Raw genomic sequence first — 25,539 nt, forward strand, 5'->3', positions numbered from 1 at the left:
GCTTAATTAAGGCTGAAATAAAGATCCCACTGGAGGAGTGGAGTTTTGATACTGAGCCACACACGAGGACCTTAATCCCATTAAGGTATTTAGAATTTATTCCACCCTCAGGTTCAAAAACCACCTGAAAGAAGCAACAAACACTAATCCCTTTGTTTCTTATATTACAGAGGCCTTTGCTAGAAGACCACAGTTACAACTCCACATTGTCAACGGGTAACACAGCTGACTACGCACAAACATCTTATTTGTGTTAGACGCAGCGAGAGTCTTCGGTAATCTCACGGATCGGTTCAGAATCCATTCCTGACTGTACTGAAATGATTATATACAGTAGATTTTCTTCTTCACACAGCTACAGTGGAAACCAAACAATTAAGATGTGACTAAAGGGAAAACTCTCAGCTTTAATTCAAAAAACTTGAGATGAGACATTTTTATACACAGTCCCCCATTTTCAGAGGCTCAAAATTAATTGGACAAACAAACAACTTTTAATATAAGGTTAGTTTCTAACACTTAGATAAAAATCTTTTGGAGTCGATGGCTGCCTGAAGTCTAGAACTCATATATAGCTAAATGCTGATTCCTCTCTCTGCTAGGTCTTTACTGCAACATAACTTCAGCTGCTGCTTATTTTGGATCTCTCTGCCCTCATTATGCACTGTTAGGTTGAGATCAGGTGACGGAGTCAGAGACTCACAAATATCACATTTCTTCACCTTAAAAAAAAGAAAAAGAAAAAACAACTTTTGGAGTGATCAGATCAACGATGTTGTGCGTTCCTGCCAGCACTGCAAAACCAACCCAAGACTTTTTAAGCCTAGCAATGGCCTCTTTCAGTGCAGTGTCTCCATGAGTTCTTGTGAACTAATACTAAATGCAAGTTCTGCACTTGTAATGGAATAATAGGGAAACAAGCATCACCTGAGCAGCAAATTGTCCAATTACTTTGCAACTTTACTTTTCATTAAACCTCAGCGCTGAAGTCAGCACTTCAACCACACATTAGTTTGATTTTAAAAATCCACTGAGTTGGTATACAAAAGCAAAACAAAACATTTTAATTGTCCAAAAATTAGTTATTTTTGGTTGTAGAGATGTAAAGTTTCCACTCTTCACCGATGAGGTATCGTAAGCGTGAACAGTTAATTATGATCAAATTGAAACACATCTAAGTGGTTGTTGATTTATCACTGAAAAATAGCTTAAGTTTCCAGAATGGATGGAGTGAAACTGAAACTAGCATACTGAAGTATTACCCTTAAAAAAAAAAAAAAGAAAACAGTTTTTAGTTACTGTAAATCATAGAATTGTCATTTTATTACACAATTAAGTAGATTTCCCAAAATTTAAGGGTTTAATTTTATTTTAAGAAAGGATAATCCTCTTAACCTTGACAAATGAGTTCCTATTCATGCTTAAAAAGGGAGTAACGTAGTAAAAATCCTTCCTGTAGTACTAGCCCAGAGGTTGTAGTTCAATAAATCCACTGATTTCCAGTTCCATTAATAGCAATTATAATATGAATGTAAAATTACTGGCAGTATCATTACAGAGCTAACATTAAATACATGGCAGGGAAGTTTTAGGTTATTTTTCCAAGAGGAAATCTTTCCAGATGTCCAGTTTCCATCTCATATGGATTTCACTGCTTTCATATTTGTTTTAAATAGAAATGGACCTCTTTGAATGTTTGTTTATTAAATGTTACAGCCATTTGATGACAGGTTTTATAGACTCAACAATTAATCAAAGTAACTGGCAGAAGATCTAAACCTGCCTTTAGATCTCTGCGTATAGTCAGAGAGAAATAAAACAGTCATCGTTCACAGTTGCAATAGTTTGATAAAGAACCAAAATATCCACTTTATTAGTAGTATAGAAAATGATTTGGACAAACTAATGTAGCTCTCACTTGAAGTGATCTCCTGCATTCTCGGATGTGGTAGTTTGTCACTTTTCCAGGTGTCGTTCCCACTGTGAGCATTGCGTAACTACAAAACCGCCTCGTTGGACTCAAGGTCGAGTGTCTGCCAGCGAGGAAGCAGCTGTCTGAGCGGTGAGGGAACAAAAACCTCTCTCTAGATTACATGGAGGGTAACTGTTGGCACATGAAAGCGTTTTATTTCATTCAAGACAAGAGCTTGGTCATTATTTGGAATAGGAGGCCAATACCTGCTGCCGACTTCACCATACTTCAAGGCTATATGTCGAAGAAAAAAAAAAAAGAGATTCTAACACGTTAAGTACATTTTATTGTAAACGGTGACGAGCGTGTCCTCCGATGAGTGGGGAAGAGCACTGTCAAAATTTCACTGTAGAAAATGTTTCCTTGTATGAGTTTCTCTACGAAGGTGGAAAAAAAAAAAAGCATGATCTAGTCGAAGCTAAATAGATCAGATAAAACAGTCGCAGGTAAATAGATCATATATAACATATTCTCATGTCTGTGTGTGGATATAAAGACATCTTTGTATGTTTGTATAAACACAGGTCAGTCTTTGGTTCCACTCTAAAGTGCAGTTTCTGTGGTGCAGCAGTCTCAAGTCTTTGGTAAAGAGTTCAGAGGTTTAGGGACCAGTCTTTATGCTCTTTACTCATTAAAACAACAAATGTAAACTTAGTCTACCAATGCAGTCTCTGTGACCCCCTCTGGGTCTCTGATAAATCCACACTCCTCCTCTTTTGTGTCTTTGTGGATAAAATACTCAACCTGCTCTCTAGCTTTGCCAGAATAGAAGTTGAGCAGTAACGAACGCGGCGATGGCCAGCGCGGCACGTTTCTGGCCGCCTCTGTGCCATCCCGTGCAGTCGTTGTGGTGCACCGAAGGCCTGTCTGTGTCATCCCTTTGGCTGGAATCTGATGGCTGGCTGCTGGATGAACACTGGACCAGGGGCATCTGGTAGGACGTGGCTCGCTTCTCCGGGCGGTCCGGACTGGAGCCGTCGCTGGGGCGCTGGCCGTTGTAGAGCAGGTAGCGTCCATGAGCGTCCTGCTCCATGCGGAACAGCTCATACTCTGTGTGCGGCAGCCGGATGCCCAACGCCACGCAGCCATTGGTTATGGTGACATCCTGCTCCACGCCGACCTGCCAAGACCCCTGCACTCCACACTCATTACCACTGAAGACATTGAGGAGGGATGTGGTGGCCACGTCCATGGGAGTCACTCTCATGTGATTCACTAAAAGAAGATGACATAAGAAGACCTTTAAAGCAATCTATTGTGCTTATTTTAAGACTTTTTATTATTATTACTACTAGAGTAGCTTTGCATGATTCACAGCTCAAAACACACAAATTTATCTCGCACTGAGTGTGTGAGGAAGCCCCAAATTTCATCCTTTTTCAAAATGTTTTATTTCCCCTCTTTTTAAGCCAACTTTGCTCAAGCAGAAGGTCTGATCAGCAGGTGGTGGAACTGCTGTTCCCGCAGCCAGAGCTGTGAGCCTGATATGAGCATATGATGGATATCAGCTCTCACTGACATCACGCACAGCCAAATTCTCTAAAATTTTTAGAGCAGTCTGAAGCCCTGGTCTTTTGTTTCTCAAGTATTACTTGTTGAAACCCTGGCTGGCCATTTCTTGTTTTCACTGAGCTCTAGAGCAGGGGTCCCCAACTCCAGGCCTCGAGGCCCGGTGTCCTGCAGGTTTTAGATCTCACTCTGGGTCAACACACCTGAATCAAATGATTAGTTCATTACCAGGCCTTTGGAGAACTTCAAGACATGTTGAGGAGGTCATTTAGCCATTTGAATCAGCTGTGTTGGATCACGGACACATCTAAAAACTGCAGGACACCGGCCCTCGAGGTCTGGAGTTGGGGTAACATTGTTGCGCTCTGTGCACAGTCAGTATACAAGATGGGCATCGCTTTTTAGAAAGTAAAGTCTGCTAAAACTCCATATCTTTGAGGGTGCCCCATCTTTAAGAAATGTGGGAAAGAAACAACTACTTTCTTTATCTAAAAAGTGACGCTAACACAGAAGGGCCTCACTCACTCATCATATCAGGTTTAAAGAAAAAAACTCAACAACAACAAGATCATGAGGCTTCAAAGTGAGACTTCACAAACCAATGGTCGATATTAGGGTAGGTACATCCATCTTTCATACAGCCTATCTCCAAATGGCAGATAGACAGACTTCAGTTTTAAATGACGTGTCACTGAACCAGTTTATTCTGCTTGTTGAAACAACCTTGGTCTTATTTCTGTCCTTCCCTTCTATCGATTGTGAAAACACTGTGTCCGCGAAGTCAATAGGGATCACATGGATCATAACACGACTACCAGTTAATTAAACAAGCAACAGTTTAACCTTTTTATTCAAACACTGCTCAAAGTGAGCACGCCAAAAATGTTAGGAACTAGTAGAGAAACATTTTGACTGTGTTTAAACTACACTGTGTCAATCCCTCAAAATCAGGGTTTGGTAGTATTTTTAAGAAACAGCATTACGGTAAAAATGCAATTACACCACTAAGTTACCTTTGAAGACAAAATCTGTTCCTCCCATGACGCGGGTTGAGTGAAGCCCTCGGCTGTAGCGGCCACGGGCGTAGATGGTGAAGGTGGGGTGTTTACAGATGGGGTCCGAGTAGTGGTAGTAATGGCCCTCCCAGGTGTGGTTGTTATCGTGGAAGATGAAGTGGCGGGTCAGGAAGAGGACCTCCGGGCGAACTTCGCAGCGCTGGCTCACCCACTGACCGTACAACCCGACGGTCAGGTCGGCCCGCGGCGGCAGGATGGGAGGGTGGAACTCGTCCGAGCGGTAGATGATACGACAGGCGATGCAGCTGTGGTCGTGATTCTAAAAAAGAAAAAAAAATTTAACTCATAACAACTGATTTCATTTTACCAATAGTAAGTTTAGATTAAAAAAAAAAAAAAGCACTAAAGTCATATTTACTGAAAACATACAAACTAGGACTATAAATCTCAGTCAGTCAAGCTTTAGTCACAATTGTAGTTTTGGCTTCCCACAGTTAAATGAGCATAATCGAGTGATATAGAAGATACATGCTCTGCTATTTGGAATGAAAAATAACTTCCTAAATCACTGCCTGATGATGTGCCTTCATGTGTCATAACAGCTGTTTCCTGCAGAGCTCAGCTGGACGTTTCTTGGACTAGTCTGGATGAGTAACAATGCATTCAAAGACAGATATACAACAGAAATCAGATGTCTGGCAAGGCAGAACGTGAAGAGCTTGTCCCTCAAAGAGGATCATGATTCTTTTTTTGGAAAAAAGGAAGCAAAAAAAAAAAAGAAAAAAAAAAGAAGTTCTGTGTGTCTACACTGCAAAATAACACAATTTATTTAACTGCCTGAAGATACCACAAACTGCAATAACAGTGCATAAAGGGCAAAAAACAATCCATGAATTGTTGCCAACACCGATTGTCCAACATCAACTCAGATCTCCATAAAAGCCAGCCTGCACAGCTGGTCAGTGTATCCACCCAGCTCACAAAGATGCACTGAAATCGGCATCCAATCACATTTCGCCAAAGATGTGTGTCCACTAAACCGAATAACAGATGTCTCAGGAAAACTGTCAACATACTGGACAAAAGATCTGTCATCCCCTCAAGTAGTTATTTTTGGCAAAACCTGGATTATCTGCAAAACGTTACATGAGGGCATCCATTGTGTTTGCATTGACAGATCGTGCCAATAATGTGCAAACAAAAATGCCAACATGCCAAAGATGGCGAGGTCTACTAGCAAACAAACAAACGCTGATTTGCAAATGTCAAGAATAACATTTAAAGGCTCCAGATGCCTGAAATACAAGTACTCAGTATAATCTTATAGCTAACAATAAAGTCTTTGCTGCTCTCTGCGGGATATACCATGTGATTAAAAGGGATGTACACACAGGAAGAGACTAACAGCAGTGTGGCCTCCAGAGGCCATTGGATGTCAAAATGGATTCTGGCGACTCATAAGCGATGACAGTCCAAATAACCATTGGCTAAACTAAGCGAGTGGGTACTGTGTCCTGAGTTAAACCGATTCCGAGTGGAAGGATTGGTGACTGAAGCTATAAAATAAAAACAAAAAAGGGGGAGAAAAACAGGCTGTTAGCAAATATACTGTAAAGCGGAGAATATATTAGAAGGTGGTCTAAATATTCCAGACCTTAAATGTCTAACCAGTGACAAACTGTCAGATACAAAGCACTGGGAGATGAGCCAATCTCTTCATATGTTGACAGTGCTTAATATGCTGTTTGTAAAGCCATTCTTACATTTTTTACTGTCACAGTTTCCGTTAAGCAAACTTTTTTCCCCGACGGAGACAAGACGATGTAAACACTTGAGAGGAATCAAAGAGTAGACATATGGCGGTATTTCACATTTGATGTCAATAAAAATAAGAAATTTTCAATTCAATTCAATTCAATAAAACTTTATTGATCCTGAAGGTTGACCCCGAAGGAAATTGGTTTTGTAAACCATGTGGAACAACTCTCACTGGTAAAAACACTTATATGTATTTACTCTACTACAATCTTATGATATTTGCTTGACTAAAAGTAAAACAACTGATCCCTAAAATAGAACTAAAACTAAATGACGTTTTAGTCAAAAGACTGAAATGAAATCAAGATTTGCTGTTAATACTGACACGGTTTATATGTCATTTTTGGATGTGTGATAATCATGGTGATAGTGTAGGATCGTGTGAACAAGTCTGATCTGCAACCATCTTGCAACCGTTTGCCTTCAAAGTAAAAGTTGCACTTTATGAAACATGTAGCCAACAGCAGCAGTAAAAGTTACTTTAATGGCAAATTTTCTCAATTTCTGGTTTACATTGAACTTTTTCCAAGTTTTACTTCCTCTGGGCTAGCAGTTAGCAAGTATTTGAAGACAATCATAAAAACTGCAGACGACAGTGACACTCTACTAGCAACCAAAACAATCCCAAGAAGCCTTCTTTGAATCCAGTTTCCACGGCAGTCAGTGGTCACATCATGCCTAAATTGGTACACAACATGACGTCATGTGAAAAATCTCAATAATCAGAACTCCACTCACTCATCGTGTCTGAGTTCAAATCACGAGATGACAGTGGTGAAAACACTGGTAGTGAGTGATTTCACAGTGGTTACGTCTGTGTTTTATACCGTCTATAGTCCGACTGCATCCAACATTTACATTTATACAGGTGGATGATGGTGAGAAGATTTCCGGGCTCCACAAGAAGTGGTCATAAAAAAAAAGAAAAAGTGAACCATTTATGAGACAACCAGCTTATTATAGTGCAAACTGTTTAAGTTTAGCCTGCTACTCAAACAAAAGACAAAACAGAAGCATGTTCACTGAAATCTGTTTGTCCTGAAAACCTTTCATGACATCAGCACATTGTGTCATGAAATTCACACACAGAACGACTGGAATCTGTTCGGAGGAGAGTAAGGAAACTATTTCATTCAGTCTGACCCTCTGGAGTGTTTGGAGGCAAAGAGAACACACTGTTTCACAGTACAACACAGATGTCGGGACTACTTAAAGCCATTACACAGAAAGGTTTGTACATGCATAAAAAAACCCTGTTAATCATATTCAGTTAATATCACTAGTCAGGTGGAGCAGCGTGTGTCCTCAGACAGGACGGCCGGGGCTCTCCAACAGACTCAGAGCTGGAAATCTACATCCCATATTCCACAAAATCTCTTCCAAAGACTGAACTCCAGGGAACCAATTGAGTTTTTTGTTATTTGAGGGTGGTCAAAATTTAAGACCTGACCTTCTCAACTCGATCGCTCTTTTTCCCAGACAACATTATGTCTGCATGAGATTTATGAGGAGTTTTAAAAGAAAGAAAGAAATGGAGAACGGTAAAATGAGGAGAAAAAGCTGGAGTATCACTACATCCTGCAGATGAGATAATCCCAGTGCAGCGCCATAACCGCCTCAGAGCGAAAGGTTAATGGGACGACTGGAAGGGAGGGCTCCCACCAGAATCCACCAGTGTATGTGTGAGAGAACAGTGTGTTATTAAAAGCTGTGCACTGTGTGTTTATATAAGAGTTGCATATGGAGAGAGGAAAATACAGCATGTGCGTATATTTTAGCATATATATGTGTGGACATAAGAAAAAGAGCTGGAATCCGGAGAGTTTCAGTCGCAGGTGTGGAAAATGTTTTGTATCTGAAGGGACTCAGAGCCCATAAAATACAGACTTCCTGTCTGGCCTAACAATGAATATGTCCTCCTACTGATACCCATCTGTCCCATATATCATGACACTACTGATGATTTAAACCAGTGCAGGGTTGTTGTTGTTTTTGCTTCTTTTCCTGATAATGTCATCTGAAAATATAAATCAAACAAAATTACACTACAAGCTCAGAGTTTCTTCCAGAAAAGTTGTTGGACCCCACAAATGTGAGTGGGGGGCTGGAGGTGCTGCATTAATATAGCAATATTTAACTGTTGTAATCGTAATCATCAATTATGAAGGAAAAGAATATGCTCACTTTGGACAATGGATGAAGAGAGCGATGGACCAGGGAGTTTATTCCCCACATCCACAGCATAAAGAGTAAAGTGCATAAAGGAGAGCATTAAATCACAGATGGCCTCATTCACAAAGGATTATGGGTAATTGATCCTCTCTTGATTAGTGGACATAACTGTACAGATATCAGCTCTGCAGCTAATGATTTAAACTGCCTGGTGAGACGGTGAGGTGTACCAGGGAAAATGTTCAGGAGCAGAGGGAGTGAACGTGGATGAGTTCAGATACTTGGGGGTAAATCATCCAAAGCAACAGACAGTGCACAGGAGAGGTGAGGAAGAGAGCGCAGCATCAGGGGTGATTTAAGACCGAAGGATAGCGGCAAGAGTGAAGATGAAGGTTTACAAGATGGTAATGAGATCTGCTACGGTGTATGGTTTGGAGACGGGGGGCAGAGTTGGAAAGTCAGACGTTTCAAATGAAAAGAATTTGCTTGGGAGTGCAGCTCAACAACTGCTTATTTTTAATCCGGGATGTACAGGATTAGAAATTAGCATATCGGAGGAACGGCTCAGGCAGAGATAGTTTGAACATGTGCAGAGTAGGAGAATGCTGAACATGGAGATTTCTGGATATAGTGAAGGAGGACATGCAGATGGTTGATGTGACAGAGGACACTAGGGAGAGGGTTAGATGGAGGCAGATAGTCTTCTATGGCCACCTGTGAATCTGTAATAATCATAAGAAAATTATGAGAATATGAAAAAGATTAAACTAACCAAAAATGAATCTAAATTTTGTGTAAAAACAAATGAATAAACAGGTCTCTAACAGGTGTGACAGGGCTCATCTTAGCCAGAACAAGGACAAGCCATGCTTGTACTCGTCCTCATCTAAACCGTGTAAATGCAGTTAGTTCAGTGTTCAAAGAGACTTTCAGTAGAAGACACCAGAGAGTAAAAGGCTGCATTTCTTGACCAAAATTTGGAATTTTTATCTTTATTTGAAACTCTGATTTTAGTTACAATTGTTGACAATAATGTGCATTAAGAAATTCTGTACATAATAACAACGGTAGTGTCATAAAGCATGTATTAAATATTTATAAACTACTTACTGATAAACAAGCTGGTGGTGGTGGAGAATATTTGAATATTTAATTGTTCAATTAAAAAAAAAAAACTACATTTAAAACAAAAGGCTGCTTCATCAGAGTAGTTCCCTTTTATTCACTTGTAAACGGGTTAATTATGTTTGATGTACAAGTTGGATAAATGCCCTCATGCTGAAAAGTTTAAGTGGATCTGAGCATGGATGGGTTTTCAGTGTGTCAGTGACCAAAGACTCCAGCCAAGAGTTCAACCTTGTATTTAACAGGAAATCATTAGCAGGCAGGTTTCTTTGCCGCGTTGAGCCTACAGTGTCATGAAATGCTGGACGTACTTTTAGGTAGAAGCAAAGTATTTTATAACTTTACTGGAAATGAAGAAAATAAAAACGGAGGAAATGAGGGAGGATATTACTACCCTTGCTACATATAAGAGACTTTTTTCCCCCATTTCATTTCATTTTTTTTTTTTTTTTACTATACTGAACAGAGGTGACGCACAAATAAGGTGCAATCCAAGTCATGGCAGATAAAGGAGCATTAGGGCTGAATTCTTCCATTTGGGACGTAGTTCAGGGAAAGCTGATGTCCAGGAGCAAACATTTTATGAGAAACTGAAACCATATCAGACTTTCAAAACCTTCCATAGAGACCTGTTGGCAAAACAGACAGTCCTAATACTTTTATTTTTTAAACTGGCCTCCATTAAGCTATACCAGTATCCCTTCTGTAAGACGATTTCCTGGGAATTCATAAAAAAACCTTTCATCTCAGATTGACCGGCTTTATTGCTCAAGTTTCGAGGTACTTTCATGAAAGAAATGACCAAGAGCAGCATAACAAGTACACACAGAAAATGAGCAAACACAACACTTTAAAAACAGCAACAATATAGAAAAAAAAATCCCTTTTTAACAAGGATCATTATCAAGTGGTCATTACGCCGCCTCAGTGACGCAGCAATGAGCCGGGGCGACAGAAAACTTAAAAACACAGTCCCCCGCTTTGCTCTTGCATCACTGCTGAGTTCCACCCAGGAACCACAAATGAACATGCTGGCACCAGCAAATGTTCTGGCCTGGGACCAGTCCTGGGACCAGCCCTGGGTACACTACTCAAGATTAATGTATTGGATCATCACCATGGCAATAAAAAAAAATCCCTGAAAAGAACAACCTCAAGAGATGGTCCAGTTGAGTGCTTTTCAAGTAAGAACGAGTGCGGTATTCTGTACTGCTGCTTTACCAAGAAAATATACAAAACTTAATTTACTGTAACTGAAAAATGCCGTGAAAAACAATACCTGTAATGTAGACCTTTGTGTTATTATAGAAACAAATGACCACGTTTGCCCAAATAGGGAGTTACTAAGGAGCTACTTTTTTTTTTTTTTTAATAATGTTCACCTTCAAGAGTTTGGTTTCCACTCAAATACAGTGGAGTTTCAAAGAATCTATTCTGGATTAAATCAAGTTAAACCGTATTTTATTACCGTCATGTCCAGTGTTTATTCCTTGAGCACTGTTCTGGTCTCCAACATCTCTTTTTGTAAATATCTTTAGCTGCTAAAGGCTCCACTATGTTTGTGTCTGAATGTAAATCAAAGCAGTGAAATTGCTGGTTTTAAAACCAGCACGCTGAGTTGAAAGATGCTGAAATCACAGCCTGTGTATCTGAGATGACATCATACATTGGTCTGTGAACAACACCCTCAAGATAGGACTTTCAGCCATCACCATATTTGTTTTTAAACTAAACTAAACATGAGGAGAGATTGCTGAATCTGAGAATTGCAGCACATATCTTCTATTCTACTTCATTATTTAGCAAGCGATCAGCACAGTGGACTGATCTGCATGTTTGTTTTGGCACAGATTTTATGCCAGACACCATCCCATTCATTCAGGTTTAGGATTGGAGCCATGAGGATATCAGCTTGTGAGTTTCTGGGACTTTTGTCCACACCCAATCTCTAACCGTAGGTATTTTGCGAGTATGGTGAATGTATTTACCACTACATCACGGAGAAGTAGTTTAACTAAACTGGACAAACATCAAGTCATGTTTAATAAAAACTTAAACGAGTGATTAACTGGTAGGGTCATTTTAAAATTTCAGATCCAATTTCTATTTGTAACCTAAAGAGTCGCCCCCTGTTGGTCATTAGAAAGAATGCAGTTTTAAGGCACTTTGACACTGGATTCACCTTTTAAGGGGAAATTATAGTACAGCAGTGGCTGTGTGCTGGCAGCTAAATACTGCCCATCTACCTGCAGACAGCATCTTGTCAGATGGGGGCACACCCATGTGCGCTACTCTTGCTTGTGCTGGTCCATTAGCCAGCAGTGCAGAGGAGTCAAACTGAGTGTTAAAAACGATGGAAAGCCAATTCTTGTGCACTTTCCTGGTGCTCCCTTCCCTTTTCTGGCACATTTTTCAACCAATCAGCATTCAACTGATACACAGACTCATCCATATAGCGCGCCATGCATTTGGGATTTTGGAGGACTGTAGGGGAGCGTGTTGGCATTGGCTGAAAGGCTCTCTATAGGTTCTTCATAGGCAAACACATACATAAACTGGCATAATTAAGCATTAGGTGCAAAGACTACATCCATTTTTTTAATGTGATTAAAATGATCTAAAGTGCAGCTGTAGTGATTGGCAATAATCTTCTGTATGTAGATGCATGCAGCGTTTTAATTAATGCATTTAATGAAAATCCCACAGTCCAAAGACATACCATGGGGTTTTGGTTAATTGGTGACTCTAAACTGCCCATAGGTGTGAATGCGAGTGTGAATGGTTGTCTGTCTCTCTGCGTTAGCCCTGCATCAGGCTCGTGACCTGTCCAGGGTGTACCCAGCTTCTCGCCCTATGGTAGATGGGATAGGCTCCCCCCTGAAAAGGATAAGCAAAGAGAATGGATGGATGGGATGGCATTTAAAGAAATTAAGAAGAGTATTTCTGTGACAGAAACACTCTTCAGGTTACTGAGAGACCATCTTTGTTTCTCAGTAATCTGAAGAACACACTGAAGAGTTTTTATTGGAACTGCTTCCTGGCAAAGAAACAGTCCCTGTTCTAGCTTGACAGCAGGACGTTTCGAAAATACACAAAAAGACTGGCGGTGTTTCAGGGAAGAGAATACTTTAAGGTTTGTTAAAAAGAAATTTCACTGACATTAACTGAACTGGAGTGGTAACAGAAATGAAAGAGACAGAAGCAAAAAACTCCCTTTTTTCCCTTCAAGGCTGCAACTCTTTGATTCCCAGTTTGGAAGTGTCACTGAAAATTCCGCCAACAGTCCAACTTCCTTTTTTTATTCCAAAAAGATTGAAGACAAAACGGAGCACATGCAACAGTTTGATTTGAGCCTCAGGCACGCATAAGATCGGAGCTGGTATGTGCTCACTGGACTAATTCATATGGCCGCATCAATCCAAATTCTAGGAATACCGCATGATGATTGCTCCCAGAGATAGGCTCGGTTTCACATTGCATCTCTGCAGGCCAGAGGGGCTTAAGGAGAGCAGCTCTGGTCATTACAGCGCCACAGGGGAGCTTGTCTGATCACAGCTCGTCACCCCACACACTGTTTACATTCTGATCAGCAACACCAAGCCCCATCAGCCCCATACATATGAATGTTTATTTAGACAGCGGACCCGAACAGGATTTCATTGTAATCTCTGTAGAGGGTGACAGTGAAAACATCACTCTAGGGTTTCAGCCAGCGGGGAAACTCCTTTTCAGCAGTGTAAATACAGAAATTACATCCTGTAAGCACAGTGGAGATGAAATCAGTATGTCAATAGTTTCTGGTTTCTTTTAGTGCAAATATTTAGTGTGCAAAGGTCTAAGCTCAAGATTATTGACTTACACAGAGATCCTAACACAGACTAGGGTTTTCTAAATAGATATCAGTTAGGTACAACAGATGGGCTTAACCGCCTCAGAATAATTTGGATTATCAATAACTCGATAATTCAGCAGAATAATGTAATTCCCCCCCTAAAAAAACCCAAAAAAGCTTCCCTCTAAAACACAATAAACACAATTAGTAAACAGTTTATCCTTGTCTCCTCACCGATTTTGGTTAAATTATACATAAGATAGCTCCCAAATTAAAATGTATGTTTTTTAGGTCAGCTCAGGTTCCATCTGGTGTGTGTGGTCTTTGTGGCGTGGAGGGTCAACACAGCAGGGATGGAGTTCAGCTGAGGTTGCACACTGAGTTGCATGCTCGGGACAGAAAACAAAACCCTACCAACGATCCAATGAATACAAACGTCAGGTTTCTGGGTGGGAAGAGTTCTCATTCCCGTCGCTCAACTAAGGACTCCTACTGGTAAGTCATGGTTCCTGCACAGTGAGGCAGCTATCCCCTACAGGTAATAACTGTTGTTACTGGCAGAGATTCTGCACAACTACAAACTTCAACATAGTCCCTGCCTTACCAACTTTAAAATAATACTGGCTGTTTACTGACAGAGAAACTTAGTGTCTTAACCACAGACTGTGCATAAAAGATGGAAGTAGCTTCCAGTTGTGACATTTGAAACCGAAGTGGGTGTGCCTTAAACTTGCATTCTTTCTAATGCCCAGAAGGGGGCGACTGCTGGTTTCAAAAAAGAGCCTGGTTGCAAAGAAAGTCTGTTAGAAAATGCTAAACAAACATTCTGCTGATCAGCTTTTGAGCTGAGTTACTACTTTCAAGCTGTCTTTAATACAACATAATGTTCATTTTGTAAATTAGTGTTCCCACTAGAGTCAAAAGAGGATCAAAGGGTGCATGTTTCAGAATGAGATTTCCGTGCGAGGGTTCAGTGTCTAAGAGTTTCACAGTCTATCCACTCCATGTCTGGTTTCAAAACACAAAGATGGCGACAGTGATGACACTCAGCTTGATGCGTCATGATGGTACTTAATTGACTAATGAGTGTTGTCATCTTTTATATACAGTCACACTATTGCTGATTTAAAAAATGTAGGCTTTTAGACAACCCAACAGGTTGTGCTGGAGTACAGCAGAAGACCTCTGTATTGCTACAACAAGGTGAGTAGTTAAAGCTGTAGACTTTTAAGGCTATAACAGTAGTTCAATCAAAGTTATGGACACCCCAAAACTTGTTTTTTAATGTTTTGTAATTATAAAAACTCTTTAATTTAATATTACGACCCACAAGTGGACAAACTCTGTTCTAGAATCAAGTCTAAGGCTACATAATAGCATCAATGCACTAAGCCCTAAGCGAGGGAGGATCATTAGGGACTTGCCTTGGCATTTTGCAAAGCGGTCTGGTAGCTGGACGGCTTGTAGTACAACCTCTGCGATGGGTCAGTGTGTATGTCTCCTAGAAACAGCTCCTCCACCAGGTGATCCAGGTTGTGGTGCAGGTACTGCTTCTCCACTCTCAGCAGCTGCAGCTCATGCATGGCAAAGTTAAGCTCTCTGGTGCAGTCGTAGTCGCCCTCCTCGCTCACCAGCTCGTACATCGCGTTGGGTTCCCAGGCGCCCTTCACTGCCCCTCGGCAGCTGTGGTTGAGCCTCTGGCTGAGCTCTTTGGCCACGGTGGCTGTGTGATACACCATCTGGACACGATGGAGCTGGTACTCCCCCTCTGTGCCACCGCGGATGATCCAGGAGGCCTGGCGTAAGCGCAGTCGACCCCGAATCACCAGCGTGTAGATGGGTTTGGTGCAGTGGTTGTCCTCATAATAAAACTGGTGAGCCTGGAAGGTGTTGTTGGGGTAAAATCTGTAGGAGCGTGTCAGGAACTCTGGGCCTGGTCTGACCTCACAGCTGAAAGAGAGGACAGATGGCTGTTAAAAAGAAACAAAAAAAAAAACCCTTAAAAACATTTATATTTGTGTGAAGAGCTGAGTGGTATTCATGTTCCTTGCCTCGAGTTTCACAAACAGCATGTTTGAAATATAACCCAATTAATCTGCACAGAAGATTGACTAGCTTCAGCCTTTTTTATTGGTTGTACGTCTTTGGTTTATTCTTTTGTGAAGAATGTCTTGAGATCAGCGTAAGTTTCTGTCTGGTGGTGCATTCAGAGAAGCTCAGACATGTCAGACCTGACAGTAGGAGGCTGAAACTAATCTGTTTCTATATATCTATATATAAAGAGCAAAAGCCCCACCCACTTGCTGTTGTTCTTTTTTAACATCATAACCAATGAGTTTGTCTATTACTATTCGTGTTCCTGTTTCCCCATTGTTGAGTTGCAACCATTAGTTTAAAGGAAGCCTCCAAACCACTCCCATGTGCCTGTGAACCACATCAGTGGGTGTAAAAATAAAGAAATGTGGTGAACACACATCAACTCACAGTGAAAGTAATGTAAGCTTTAATTAAACAAAAAAAAGGAAGCTTTAAGCGAGTTCCTGAGAATCAAGGGGTAGACAGGTTAAACACATTCACACGAGTAAAACTGAAAATAATGATGCCTTTGTGTCCTAAAAATTCCGAAAATTTTGATGCCACCGACCTCAAATTGTCTCGATGAACAAGCAACAGCTTAAAAAAAAAAAAAAAAAAAAAAAAAAAAAAAAAAAAATCACCTCCTGCTAAGAGTTTCTTACTATAATGAAGTGAAAGTAGTAGCTTGCTAGAGAATAATGCAAACTCTTAAAGATTACGGTTAGGGGGAAGATACAGAGAAAAGACGCCAACCTGGTGGACACCCAGTGGCCCTCCACGCTGGGAGGCATCTGCACAGTGATCCGGGCGCCATTGTGAAGGTGCTTTAGCATGTGCTGGCACTGGGAGTCTTTGATGGATCGGCCAAAGGTTTTCTCTGGATAGAGGCGACTTGAGCGGCTTTCTGAGTAGTGAAGAGAGGAACCTTCAACCCAAACTGTGGGAACAAGACGATGAGAAAACAAAGATGATGATGACGAGCCTTTACGTACAATAACAAATGTAAAACAATCAAATAGAAAATTACATTGTAAACAGCTGTTTAATTACTATTGAGCAGCGTTTGAACATCAAATGTTGGGGTCACCGAGTTTGAAAGGCTGGATAAACCACAGAGGAATCTGTTTATTCTGGCATATATTTACCTCCTAAAAAATTACCGCTTTTAGGACAACTGGGAACGCCAATTACGCTGAGATCAAACGGAACAGCAGTCTCCCTCATGCTTTCAATCTGCCAGGCCTCTTTGAAGCGTTTAAAGGTTTAATTTTGTCATTTTAACTCATGTCATCGCCAGAGATTACATGGCTGCTCCAACAACCTGTAACACCTGGTATGAATGAAAATGAGCAGATCATGAGACGGGTTGAAGGCCAATTAGTGAATTTCGGCTTCCACTCACTTTTAACAACAACATTCAAACAAACCAAGACAAATGACGAAGATTGCGCCGATTTGTATGCTCAGTTCCCACACCGCCAGCGTGCCCTTGACGCACCACATGGAAAAACAATACCTTCAGCGATGGACTGAGCTTAAAGGGATAAAATGTCGGAAATGAAAGTACTTAAAAAGCCTACAGCCAGAGAAAAGCCCCGAAGCTCACATTCCCTCAAGGATTTATGCCATGTAATACTCCGATATCATCAAAATCTACCTTGAAATATGAAGACTTTGCCATGAATTCTTTCTATCAGACCCGACTTGCCTGGCAATATCATTTAATGCCCAGGAATGCCACTGCGGTCGCCTCTGAGCTTTTAATTTGAGACTAATAACACTGAAGGAGGGAGAAAAACATCTGATTAAAAGAAGCCAAAAGCTCCATGAAGAACAAAGCTCCATCCAGCTGTTTTACACCCAGTCGGGCAGCTCCTATGAGAGCTAGCCCAGGCTTGTGTGTAAATCACCACATCACAGCACTGCTGAATGGAAACACTGGACAGTGGGAGAGACTTGATCCCCCGACTCAGCTGGTGGCATTAGTAACGCTGCTCTGTTTGCTGTAGCTGATCTTAAAAATCAAAGGAGATACTTCACAGTTTGCTGCATGTTATGCGCGTATGTATATAAAGGTTTTTTTTAAACACCTGCACTCGGCTTGGACCACAGCAACGATCTGAGCGGCTGCCAACAGCTTGTTTTCACTATGATGAGAGCAAAAACTAACAGTGTGCGCTTGAGAGTGTTAAAAAAGGAAACCTGGTGAGATGTATAATCTAAAACACACTTAACACTTTTATGCATCCCCTCAGGTTTAATAGCAGGTGAATTTAAGGGTTGAGCACATCCAAAAGAAAACGAACAGAAATCTAGCTGCGAAACTGCTACCCGGTTATAAATTAGGTGAATAGAACAAAAGTGGTACACCGTGCCATTATGTATTTAACAGAAGAATTTTTTAAGAGAAAATGCAAAAGCAGTTCGGGGGTGTGCTGGTGTGGAGCGTTCAAGCAGGAAAGAAGTCAGAGATGATCTCAGAGAAGCTTTTGTTGCTGCCCATTAATCTGGGAAGGGCCATTTCCAAACAGTTTGAAGTCTGTCATTATGCAGCGGAAAGATTATTCACAAGTGCAAAACATTCAAGACTGTAACCAATCTTCGAAGGAGTGGACGTCCCAGCAAATTCACCCCAAGGTCACACCGTGCAATGCTGAGATAAATTGCAAATGCCCCCCAAACCTAAGCGCTACATCTTAGACCGCACAGGCCTTAATTAACATGTTGAATGTTAAAAGTTCAGGACAGCACAATCAGAAAAAGAATGAACAAGTATGGCTTGTTTGGAAGGTATGCCAGCCTCTTGGCTCTAGAAAGAACAGGAAAACCACAGGACCTCTTGGACAATGTCCTTCAAACAGATCAGACCAAAGTGGAGATGTTTGGCAACAACACGCAGCAGCACGTTTAGCAAAAAAGCAAAGGCAATATAATAGAAAAAACAGCTTATATCAGTGTTGATTGAAGGTGATGATTTGAACTTGTTTTGCAGCCAGGACCTGGGCACCTTACAGTCATTGAGTTGACCGTGAACTCCTCTACTCTACAGTCAAATGATCCCCATGGCTGAATAGCTGAAAAAGAAAAGAATCGAGATGTTGCAACGGCCCAGTCAAAGTCCAGACCTCAACCTGATTGAAATGTTGTGGTGGAACCTTAAGAGAGCTGTGCCTAGATGAGTTCATGGAAACCTCAATGAACTGAACGAAACTGTAAAGACGAGTTGGCCAGAATTCGTCAGCAATCAAACGAGAGCCCGATCAAGTCGCACAGAGAACGATTACTTCAAGTTAAAAACTGTTAGAGATGATTCTACAAGCTAAAACCTCGGGGGGTGTACTTAGTTTGTCACACGCTTCTGCATTTTGGCTTCATTTTGGTTAAATTATGACGGTGTAATATGTCATGTTGTGGTTCATCTGAGATTTTATTTGCTGATTTTTTTTTTTTTAATTATATCCTACATGTAAAACTAATTTTATCCATCAGTCTGCTAACATATTGTTTTTTGAAGTTTGTGCTCAGTGGAGACCCGGGGATTGTCTGGAAAAATGGGGAATAATACTATCGGATCATTTTTTTTCTGAGAAAAATGAAGATTGGAACGGGAATTTCAATTAGATATACTAGTTGATATTGACAGTGCTCTCTCTTTTTTTTTTTTTTTTTTTTTTTAAATGGTTGATCTGTGATCTTCTAGCTTTACCTGGCAGAGTTGGTCTGGAATTTGTTCAGAAACGTCATATAAGCCAGAAAAATGGAACTAAGAAGAATCCTGGATAGAAATTTGCAGTTTTCACACCATTTGAGTCAGTCATGTTGCACTGAAGCATGCGCACAGCAGAGACGGAGTTTCAACTGAGTGGTGGGACACGAATCTGCTGGCTATTGGAGTAAAGATGGTACTTGGTGTACTTTTTTCCTCACATTACTGTGTGAGCATAAGTTCATTAACCAAAAAAAAGGACAGAACTAAGTCTTTTTTTAATTTTTTTGAGGAGAGAGTGGTTTCTAAAGGTTACTGAAGCTTAATGTCGGATTTACGCAACAGCCTGAGAATGAAGGAGGAGAATAATAAATTGTTGTTTCTGTGAAAATCTGCTGTTTCGTTAGATTAAGACATAATTTGTTATCTCCAACAATGTTTTCCTAAGTCGTGGTCAAATGTTTTTTTCTCTTTGTGATAAGATTGTGAGCAGCACCGCTGATATCTTTCTGTCATGACGTTAGAAAGACCTGATCCAGAGTCAGCAGTGTCATAGCGAAGCCTGTGCAAATATCAAAATTATAATGAAACATGAGCTTCGTTTTGAACCACAGTTACAAATCTTCTTACATTACATCAAAGACAAATGTGGACCTACTCGAAATGGAAAACAGACTCAGACAGGGAAATAAATGAGGAAATGATTATATGGAGGTTATGTGTAGCTTGTTAAAAATGACTTTATAGGAGGAGGCATCAGACGCCTGCTTCTTTACACTTTTTAGTGTTGAATGTGTGACTTTCTTCCACTAGTTTTTTTTTTTTTTAACTCTTCGTTCATGAAGGCAATAATCAGAACGGCTCCACTCAAACTCTTTCTGGCCCTTCGCTGCTGCTGCTTTCCCAAACTGCTGCTCTATCTAAATCAAAGCACCCACAAAACTCCCAGAGTCCCAAACCACGGCGAACATTTCCAGTTGGCCCGATCTCACTGGTGAGGTAAGAAGGCTGGGACCCCTGACAAGAAGAGAGACTGTACAGCATTTATGGGAAGAGAAAAATCCTAAATTTCCAGAGCAGAGACCAGACAAAGGACTTTTCTTCTTGTTATCTCAGAGTCTGGCAGTGACCGCGCAGGAGTTGAAAAGGGTAGACAAAATGACACTTCAACTTCAGGGCAGCTACATCCAGAGGTGGGCAGTTATAGAGTACATAAAAAAAAGAGAAAAGTGGAGGTGCTTGAGTATTTTGCAAGGCTTTCTACTTGGAGATCAGAAGGAAAATTGCACCTTTCGAAAGCCAGTACACATTTATCTAAGTTACTTACACAGATTAGGAAGTAAAAGCCATAAAATACTGCTTTGGTTCAGTAACAAGAGAGTAGAGCCAGCTGTCAGATTGTACTTGCATGGGGGAAATGCCAAAACAATGTCAAAGGAAAGAGGAGATTTGAGCTACACTTGACTCCCTGTTTTTGTATTTTAGATGCATTTAGGTAAACTTATATAAACTTGAGAGAAAAATAAGTAATAAGATACAGTACAGCAATACAGGCTGTAATTTGGCACAGAAAATGCTAATGTTTAGCAGGTGTAATGCACGCTAGCGGTGAGCATTAAACATTAAGAAGGCTGAGCCAGGAGGGAACGTCATTGCTTGTAGTCTAAGTTTTTACCCGAGGGTGGCAGGAGGGGGAAACCCAGTTTTAATTTTCCTCAGTGGGACACGCATATCTACAAATTTCAAGTTGTCAAGACAAAACCATGATCGTCAACATCACAGTGGTGCCAAGTGAAAAGCCATCAGAAACAGCAGGTATTTTCAGGCTCTGGGGGTCATGGCAATCGGGTTGATGAGATTTTTTACTCTGGACCAAATGTTGGAAAATACATTTTCTATTTTTGTTCAGAATTTTCCTTCATTTGGGACAAATTAAAGACATCCATCCATTTTCTTCCACTTCTCCAATTTCCTTAATCCAAACCTTTGACTGTTTTTGAAAAATGTTGAAGAAATAAGAAAAAAATTCACCACCATAATTACTGTTAATAAAAAAATAATACTTTTTTAATTCTGAAAAAATACACCAACATAGACCACACACAAATGGAACAGGAGTTTCACAGAGCCCCTGTAGTCTCATTTTAGAGTATTTAGCAGCTGCTTTGGCACTTTAAAGGTTTTTGGGGGATTTTTCTTGGAGGCCATCTGATTCTCGTAGCTCAACCTTCAAGAGGGAAAATGGAAATGTGAACATCTGCATTTCGGTGTCAACAACAACACCTCCAACAGCTGATGTGGACCATGCTTCACATAAAAGTTACAGAAAAGTGACTAAATGGACCTTGAGATGAGATTGTTTTGTAAGCCATCCAAACTTCACAACCAGCACTTTTACTGCATTCCTGCACTGGCTGCTGATACAGATGTGTGGGACAAACCGGGCTACAAATTGTGCCTCCTACTTCCTTTCCTTGCTTCCTTTCGCTGCAGTTTGATTGCATCTCTCTCAGTTATGCCGGCACGACTCTCCCTCTCGCTATGAAATTATTGTGCAAATTGTCTGAGTGATGCTTTGCAATTATGGCAATGGTTATTTGGCGTCTTTGGAGATCTGCTAGTCTCAAACTGCTTTGACTTCCAGACCACTTTAACAGCTGATAAATGCTGGTAACTGGCATCCAACCCAGTGCAACCCCAAATTACAGCAGCTTTTGCAGAGCCAGACCGACGCATCGGCAGACTGACAGCACTAGCTGATACGATATATTATGTTTTAGGCCATAGGTGTCAAACTCTGGCCCGCAGCCTAATTACATTTGGCCCGCGAAGCCATACCAAATTACTATTAGAGCTTGCCTACTGGTATTATACAGCTAATATATATATTGTTTAGTATTAAGCTTTGCTTGTTCCATATTCAGTTTTTCAGCAAAATGTGTTTGAGTCCATAAGAAAAGATTCATTCTTATATCTGGAGGAATAAATATATTTCAATAAATATTAACGTTAGCCCGCGACTTTGTTCCAGTTTTGAAATTTGGCCCACTGTGTATTTGAGTTTGACACCCCTGTTTTAGGCATTTTGCACAAATGCTTTTATGAACCTTCAAGACATCAACACAAACTCCTTTAAATGATTTCAATCACAGTGCGTCAGCAACGTAGCTGGTGTCTCCAGAAAAGTTTTGTTGGTGTATTACCATTCACTAAAGTTAACATCACAGTAGTCACTGTAAAGTAAGTACAGAATTATTGGCTATGATTTTATAATGCAATAGCACATCTGTCCAATCTGGATTTCAGAGGCAAGCATGAGATTAAAATGTGTCTTTTTTTCTATTTTTAACCCCTTTTTTGAACCAAAATGCCAATTTTGGCAATATATGTGTAATATTAGTCAAATTATAGCAAATATGGGTGAAATTTATTGCTACTTTCTATTCTTTCAACTTTTCTGAAAATTTAAAGAAACTATAGCCACATACCCACCACACACAAAAGAATATAATGATAAAAAAAACAAAACAACAGCAACTACTCTGAAATGAACATTAAAGTAAAGCTGTCAGTTAAGCCAATATCTATATGCAGATACAATGAAAACTTCATGGCTCCATTGAGGTCCACTGAGCAGAATAGATTAGATTCAGTAAAAAGGTGAAATAGAAGCAGCTGCTCTTCCGTGGGTCCATTTCTTGGCTTTTTTTTTTTTTTTTAACCTTTCCGTTTTGCTCTCCAAAGACACGCTGAGGTTTTCTCTCCCAGTAAATTTACAGCGCACTCTAATCTAGCCTGACAGTGCATTTTCATTGCCACTCTGAAAGGCTGCAATAACACACCACTTAATTGAACGTTCGGATTCACTTAAACACACTTAAGGATAAGTGGACCCCAAAATGTCGTTTTTTATCTCAACCAGGTTATTTGAAGTTGCTGCCAAATGTTGTCTTCCACTGTCAGCGGCAACAGATGGATTGGGTCAACTGCAGTCCCATAATCCTCTGCTGCTCAGACAGGGTTTTCATCAGGATTGGATGTTTTAAGTGGCTCTTAACTCTCGCAGCGCTTTCATCTGCCCAGCAGCCTCTGGGAAGATTTTTATTGCCTTCTAACCTTTATACATCACTATGGCATAAGGCGCAAAGTTAATACAAAGTTTGTCCTGAATGGAGGCAAACATCAAGCCATGATAGTGAACAGGTGTGATGAAGGGAATTTTAACCTATGAGTGACCCACATCTTACATATGTGCGGTTTAAATGATTAGCAAAGTAAATAAATTAACTTAAATGACCGTCTGAAATTGTTCTAACTGTACAGCTTGTATAGAAAAACAAATACAAAACACACGGACATGTTTCCAAGCGCACGTGGAGTAAAACATGCTTTGAGCTCAGTTTTTTTTTAACACTGACACTTGTTGCAGCGCATGAAACCTCAGAATAACAAACACTAGCACATGGGGAAAAGTTTCTTACCCAAAAAAGCAACAAGAAGCAGCTTAGATGACGGCCCCATTTCAGACTTGGTTGGATTAAAACGAGCTTCACGCTGGTCACAACGGAGATCAAGCTTCCCTTTATTCAGCGTCCGTAGTTATTCCGACAGAAATCCTCACATTTTGGATCCAAAGCGTGGAGAAAACACTTTTGCAAAATCCGAGCATCATATGAAGAATGCTCTCGATACGCAGAGGGAGAGAATAAGAAGCCCGCTGTACATTCGCATCCGAACAAAGAATCCTCTGGAAATCAAAGTAAAGTCTAAACTTTACAGCGAGCCACCCTGAAACAATCAGAGATTGTGGTGCTGAGTTCAAAAGAGTCGGCTTTCTTACTTTAGCGCGCGTCTCGTATGCGTCCTGTGTGCTGCGCCCCGGAGGAGTGTTTGGAAGTGTGTCCAGAGATTGGACTCACCCCGCCCATTTAGATATTATATGGGCGTGGAGAGGGTGCTTAAGCTTCCCCAGTGAAGTGCAAAAGCCAAAGAGAGAAAAAAAAAAGTATTTTTCACCTTCTCATATTTTTCTTGGGGAGTACATTGTCTGTATTTTCGGGTTGAATATGTTATTTTCTCATTGCATTTTAAATATCCATGACTGTAAAAATAAGATGCCATAAAAAAACCAGATATTACTGGTCCAAAATTTGAGAACATTTTTGGTTTTGTCTCTTTTTTCTCACTCAAAAATATCTTCGCATTACCTGATACCTGCCCCTAGTTTCTCCTGCAACTCTCTGGGGTTTATCAACAAAAAGCCAGAAAGGGTCTAATGAAGAGGTGAACTGATCAAAAAGTAGAGGGGTGTATTAAAAAAAAGTCCCTTTGTCAGTGATTAAAAATGCCTTGCACCGAACATGAAAGGGTAAATAAATTAAAAAAGAAAAGAAAATCTCATGTTGTTTAGGATGAATTAGGGTTAGCCTTTACTGGTTCCTCCTTTCATTAGGTCCCACATCCTCCTTCTTATCATCCATGATGGATGCTGCACATTTTTCTTGACCGTGGCTTTCAAATTATACACCTTCAGATCGTATCCTCCTGCCTGGAGGGAGAACAACAGAGGTTCAGTGTCCTTCTCCTAGAACACCTGTTATGTGTGTGTGTGTGTGTGTGTGTGTGTGTGTGTGTGTGTGTGTGTGTGTGTGTGTGTGTGTGTGTGTGTGTGTGTGTGTGTGTTTGATAAAGAGAGACTGTGGCCTTGAGTTTCCGACTCTTTTCAATTTGAGGTTTTCTTGTCTCTTTGATCTTTTAACCCTGAGGCTGCACTCCAGCTCCTCCATCACTCACCCAGTCTGTTGGAGGCTGAAAGTTGGAGGCTGAGGCATCTGTGGTACATTTGCTTTTAAAACTCTATTGTATCACTGCAAAAGCACCAAATCCATTTAAAAATTGAAAATCAAAAACTTATTTGGTAGGGGCATCTTACTAGCTTATAATCACCAGACTATTAATTATAAACATCAATTTATGACTTTCACTCAGTTTTAACTCGAAATGATCTGTTAAAAGAACAAAATTAATAAAAACTTACAGAGTAAATGATCTTGGGAAAATTTTAGAATAATTTAGAGGTCAGTGAAAATGATCTTTTAGAGATCATCTCTGCAGCTCTGAAAAAGGTTTTTAGCAACTTACTGGGAGGCAAATACACTAAAGAGTCACATGGCACATCAAGAACAGGGGTGGACCTGCAGGAGTCCTTCGACTACATTTCCCCCACCAGTGTGCAGCAGTGTGGTTTAAATCTCTGTGTATTAGCACCTAATGGCTTCATTTAGAAATGAAAATGGGCTATAGAGGTTTGTAT

General features: G+C 40.5%; 1 protein-coding gene across 1 annotated transcript; it reads right to left on the bottom strand.

The window, feature by feature from the left end:
- Positions 1–454: 454 nt before the first annotated feature.
- Positions 455–24,096, bottom strand: LOC102777074 (protein APCDD1-like). Its single transcript, XM_006792285.3, has 5 exons — positions 23,708–24,096; positions 16,274–16,457; positions 14,869–15,394; positions 4,495–4,816; positions 455–3,187 (listed from the first exon to the last, which is right to left on the bottom strand). Exons 1-5 carry the CDS (start codon positions 23,745–23,747, stop codon positions 2,724–2,726), a joined length of 1,536 nt encoding a protein of 511 aa, XP_006792348.2. The 5' UTR covers positions 23,748–24,096; the 3' UTR covers positions 455–2,723.
- Positions 24,097–25,539: the final 1,443 nt, after the last annotated feature.

The sequence above is a fragment of the Neolamprologus brichardi genome, chromosome 18 (assembly GCF_056152115.1).
Source record: "Neolamprologus brichardi isolate AB-2024 chromosome 18, ASM5615211v1, whole genome shotgun sequence".
Classification (NCBI taxonomy): Eukaryota; Metazoa; Chordata; class Actinopteri; order Cichliformes; family Cichlidae; genus Neolamprologus; species Neolamprologus brichardi.

Coding starts and splice junctions, on each gene's coding strand:
- LOC102777074 (XM_006792285.3), bottom strand. CDS start 23,747: ATGGGGCCGTCATCTAAGCTGCTTCTTGTTGCTTTTTTGG. Junction 16,458..23,707: donor GCTTCTTGTTGCTTTTTTGG/GTAAGAAACTTT, acceptor TTGTTCCCACAG/TTTGGGTTGAAGGTTCCTCT. Junction 15,395..16,273: donor GGCCACTGGGTGTCCACCAG/GTTGGCGTCTTT, acceptor CCTCTCTTTCAG/CTGTGAGGTCAGACCAGGCC.